General features: G+C 43.0%; 1 protein-coding gene across 6 annotated transcripts in view; it reads left to right on the top strand.

Annotated features, from left to right (window-relative positions):
* The window catches only part of ALS2CL (ALS2 C-terminal like), a 52,997-nt gene that overhangs the window by 43,846 nt on the left and 4,140 nt on the right, over positions 1-5,011 (top strand). For all 6 annotated transcript variants that reach the window (XM_026842430.1, XM_026842428.1, XM_026842433.1 and 3 more), the window contains 5 exons: positions 491-559; positions 1,494-1,667; positions 2,547-2,589; positions 2,952-3,013; positions 4,096-4,245. In XM_026842430.1, the coding sequence (XP_026698231.1) occupies positions 491-559; positions 1,494-1,667; positions 2,547-2,589; positions 2,952-3,013; positions 4,096-4,245 (498 nt within the window). The remainder of the gene's footprint in view (positions 1-490; positions 560-1,493; positions 1,668-2,546; positions 2,590-2,951; positions 3,014-4,095; positions 4,246-5,011) is intronic.

Below are 5,011 nucleotides of genomic sequence, written 5' to 3'. Positions count from 1 at the left end.
AAAAAAAAAAAAAAAAAAAAAAAAAAAAAAAAAAGGCAACTTCTCCCTAATCCCCATTTTGAGATTATGAAGTTTTGGCCTGGAGATATCAAGACAAACCTAAGCTACTTTTTCAGACTATGAACATCCTCTAATGTTCACGGATGAATTAGAGAATTGGTTGGTATGAAACCTCATGTCACTTGAGTGGAAATACAAGGAGATGGTGCTCAATGCAGTCCACAGTTAGGATCTCCAGAGAGACCACCCTACTCTTCAGAAGCTCTGGAGATTTTTGAAACACTTATTCATTCCTAGCAGCTTCTGCTGGTAATAGAGAAAGCCCTCAAATAGTGGAACTTGATTACTGAAACAAAACTGCAAGGATTACAGAGAGTTTTAATAATACCCTACTTGATTCTGGGACAGCTGAGCACCTCACTTGTGAATAACAAATTACCCTTAAAAGACGGAGGAAGGGAACTAAACCTTGGTTCTGCTCCTGTTTTAGGGGTTTGCTCCATCTGGCACTGGAACAGAAAGGCCAACTGCCCCCAAAGTGTATGGATGAAGATACAAAGTATGTGTCACCACTTGTTTAATTTTAAGCTGGTTGGATTTATGGGGTATCTCCTAAAATACATTAAGTGCTGAACTGATTGTATTTGTCCATTTGAGTCGGTTTAGTGCCCACACTTAGTCTCTGAGTGCAGAGCTTTCAGTAGTTCTGCTTGAGGCATGGCAGCAACTTCTAATCATGTTCTATAGCATAATAAGAGTGGTGGGTTGGGGGTGTGTGTGGTACACAGCCTGGCAGGATTACCCACACAAGTTACTGTGCAGTAGCATGGTTATGTGTGAGGCAGCAGTCCCAGCACTATGATGGGCCTTGCGTTAGTCCCAGGAACTTGTTCCTTGCGGGAAACTTCCATACCAGCACTGAGAGAAAGGCAAGCCTGGAAATAGGGAGTACAATGTGGGAAATGTGGCAGAAGAGGTAGAAGACATGATGTTCCTGGAATAAGAAGGTAGGAATAATTGTGTGAGACCCAGGTTTAGGGGGTTTGGGGATGGGAAGAAGCATCTTTGTTCAGCTGTGCCCATTTGGTCTGGATTTCTCTTTGCTGTAATGTGCAGCCATCCACACATGAATGAATCCAAGAGGTTGGTGGAATGGTAAGCAGCTGGAAGAGGGCTTTATCTGAATTTATTTTGTCTTTTAAGAAATAACAAATGCTTTACTTATACCGCTCAGAAAGAACAGTTGGAGATAGGTCTCTGGTGCTCCGGGTTTCTCCCAGTGACTAAGGAGATCTTGTGGAGAAACAGTACCCTGCACTTGAATCTCCAGCTTGTGAGCGCATGCATGAGTGTTACATAGGTCACTACTGTCCAACTGTGACATTGAACTTGAAGGTGGAGGGGGAGGCAGTCTCAAGAGCTGCCTCTTCCGTTGTGAGCCGTGTGGTTCAAGGTCATAGGTCTCACTGTAGGACTGCTTTTCTCTACCATAGTGATGAGAAGGCATGCAGTGTGGTCCTGCCGCTGATCTTGCCCTGCTTCTACCCTGAGCTTTTCATGCTCTACATGCTCTACCACGAGAGAGAAGATGATCTGTACTGCCAAGGGATTGTGGACCTAAGTCTATTCCCCGACATCAAGCTCCTAGAGTTTCTGGATGTGCAGAAGTAGGTGACATTTTTTCATCCCAGGCTGCAGCCCCGTGACACCAGTTAGGAAGGTAGAAGCCAGAAAAAGCTTTGATGGCACGAGAAGAAAGGACATATAACCTGTTCCTGGGTCCATCATTGCCTGTAGCACTGAAGCTTTTCCTAGCCTGCCAGAGGATGTCCTGTCATGCAGTGCCTGCAGTTCTGTCTGGAAGGACAACACTGACTAGTGGAAAGCTGCTATTATCTATACTCATTTTTCATTTTTGTGTAGCAAAAATCTTTTGTAGCTCACCAAACAAATGGTTTGCTCCAACTCAGGAGCAACCAGACAGAGTTTATAAATGTGTCTTAAGAATAACTATAGTCCATCCAATGGTATCTGCTATAACAATGTAGGCACACAGTCCCAAGACAGGAGCCAGATGTTTCCTTCATCCATTCCTGCAGCTAGATCCATCTTTGGAAGTGATATGTGAGGACCAATGACTCAGACTCAAGAGGCATGTGAGCTTTTCTAGCACAGCTCAAGGACTTAAGGAGGGTAGTAAGATGCCTAGAGTCTCAATTTGGCAATTTGATTCCTCAATTTGGCAATTTGATTTTTCAGTTTGGCAATTTGATTCAGTCTAGACTCAGTGAGAAGAATTGAATCTGAAAGAACCAAAACTCTCCAGTGTCTGGAGCCTCTGTGAGTAAAATGAACCCAGGTTAATAAGTCTAAGCTATTAATTCTTCCTATAGCAGTGTAATGAGAAGAGCAAACTCAGCCTCATGCACCTACAAGACTTTAGCATCACCTTAAATGAGGAGATAAAAACAGTCAAAACTGATTGAGGGTTGAGTTAAGACATGGACACCTGCCTTCTAAATGTTCTCTCTGTAATCTTCTTTCAGACACCTCTGGCCCCTGAAAGATCTCACCCTGACAACCAACCAGGTAAGAAATAGTGCTAAGACCTAGCTTCGGTGTGTTAGTGAGATGGCACTGGGGCTCGTGTTGGTGCTGGCTAACGATGGAGCTTCACCTAAGTAACCACAGGGCAGACTGTACTGAGAAATCAGACCTACATGACATGTGTTGATTAGTTATGGTCTGTAGTTACTGCGTAATGAATTTTCCATGGATGGGGATATGAGCTTTGCATAGGATGGCTTTATAATGCTCTGCTCGGTGATGTTTCAAAGACACTGGTGTTGCCTTCTGTTCTGGGCAGAAAACATGCGTATTAGGAGTCCAGCTGTGTGGTGGCTCTCAGAGAGATACTCTTACAGAGGCCCAACTCTTTGTCTTCCTTTCAGAGGCGGTCCCTTATCAAAGACAAGTGTTTCCTGTCTGCCACAGAGTGTTTGCAGAAGCTGATGTAAGTAGTTTTCCATCGCCTCCAAGCAGGGATTTTCTGTTTTCTGGGAAATGCCATAAATTTACACCTGTTCAAAAAAGCATTTCTACATCAGCCTGCAAGATTATTTAAAGAAAAGTTGTTTGTGGTATTATTTCTGTTGAAAAGTAACATCTATAGAAATCTTTTTTCCCCCCTAAAAAAATCAAGACAATATCGATCGTGTTTCAGTGCAACCCTCCTGGGGCTAATATCTCCCCTTAATTTTTCAGAGATATTCCTACGCAAAATCTGGCTTTAATGAAATGGAGTTCACTCATCTCAGTGTGCACAGCAAATTGGGTCTGGCTGTGATTGCCTGGTCATGAGAGAGCCCGTTGCTCCGGACACATGGAGCTACATGAGGGTTATCCTTCCAGTGTGGCACCCCAAGATGTTAATGTAGCAAATCAGAGTTTGATTTAAGAAGCTCAGCTTGATTTATTGGCTTGAAGTCCAGTCTAGGAGATGGTACTGCATTAACGAGTGGGAGGGAAGTTAAAGGGGAGCAGGGAAGTGTTGTGAGATCCATCAGACAGGAGCTCTCAGGTCCCTAAGTACACTAGTCCTGGTGAGAGCCTCCCCATGGAAGCCCATGCGACTTCTCTTCTGAGGAGGGCAGCACAGGCTATGTGTACCTTTGTAGGACGTTATGGGCAGAAAAAACAACCTTATAAATGTGACAACTGTTATTAGTCCCTTGGCAGAACTGCCCAAAGTGTTTTGTCCCATGCTTTGTAGCTTTTCTTTTAGGAACCAACTTATCTTAGTCCTGTCTAAAATGAAAGATTGGCAGTAGGGTGAGCAGGTCATACTCAGGACTTGGGAAGACTCAAGGTCCATCTGGATGATGTTACACCCAGGTGATGCCTCCTGGCACAATCTTCTTGACTCCTTTTTGGTGCAGCCATTTGAGATGATTGATGGACTTTATTTGTAGTGACAGTCTGCTCTGTATATATATATATATATATTTTTTTTTTTTTTTTTTTAAAGTTATGCTGCTTTATCTCTTTAGCTGTGTAGAGGAAGCATCTTTGACATGGCTGTTTTCATACTGACAGTACCACAGTGGATCCCCGGGAGAAGCTGGTGATCCTCCAGAAGACATATGAAGAGATAGAGAGCACAGTGTCCCGGGTGGTAGAGAAGGACTACAGGCTTCCCATGGATGACCTCTTGCCCCTACTGATGTATGTTGTATCCCGAGCAAAGTAAGTGGAAGCTTTTAATTTCCCAGTCCCGTTGTTGCGTGATAACCTCAGAGAAAGGATAGCCATGTTTCCAGGCCAGATAGTTTAAGTAAAAACTGAGGTTTGTGTTTTAACATGCTTTTTCCTGAGCTGTATTGGTGTTTCTTGTGTGCTACTGTCTGCCAGCTGTGGTGTGATGGTGTTGGCCATGATATAAAGTGCCTAGGGACTTCCTGAGTGTCCAACTCTTATCTGAGAGGATAATTCTGGGTTGTCATGGGAAATGCAGTCTTACCTGAACCTCAGATTCCTGTAGAAAATAGGAACATGAAGCCTTTGAAGGGCAGTTCTTGATGCCTTCAAGGCATCATTTATATATCATACATCTTCTATTGTCCATTCTTAATGGGGCACTGTGATTCAGGCTGGAGACTAAGAAGGTCTTTTACACTGATTATCTAGCACTTAAAACTTTCCTGTGTAGGAATGACTGCAAACGTAACATGTTTCTGCCAAAGACGCTCTGTCTGTGCTGCTTTCACTGTAACTGCAGGAACCTGCGTACAGCCAGTAGAATGAAACTGTAGGGTTTTTTTTCCTGGCAAACTTGAGTCAAAATCCTTGACTGACTTCCTGGATATGCTTGGTCTCCAAACAAGGGTGAAATGTTTAAACCTGGGGCCATGAAAACCAGAAGTGGTTGTTTGGTTTGGGTGGTGTTTTTTTTTTTTTTTTTTTTTTTTTTTTTTTTTTTTTTTTTTTTTTTTTTTTTTTTTTTTTTTTTTTT

Source organism: Athene cunicularia (assembly GCF_003259725.1).
Source record: "Athene cunicularia isolate RWA chromosome 2 unlocalized genomic scaffold, athCun1 chr2_part1, whole genome shotgun sequence".
In the NCBI taxonomy this organism is placed as follows: Eukaryota; Metazoa; Chordata; class Aves; order Strigiformes; family Strigidae; genus Athene; species Athene cunicularia.
The sequence above is the reverse complement of the archived record's forward strand: the minus strand, read 5'-3'. Positions and strand labels throughout refer to the sequence as shown.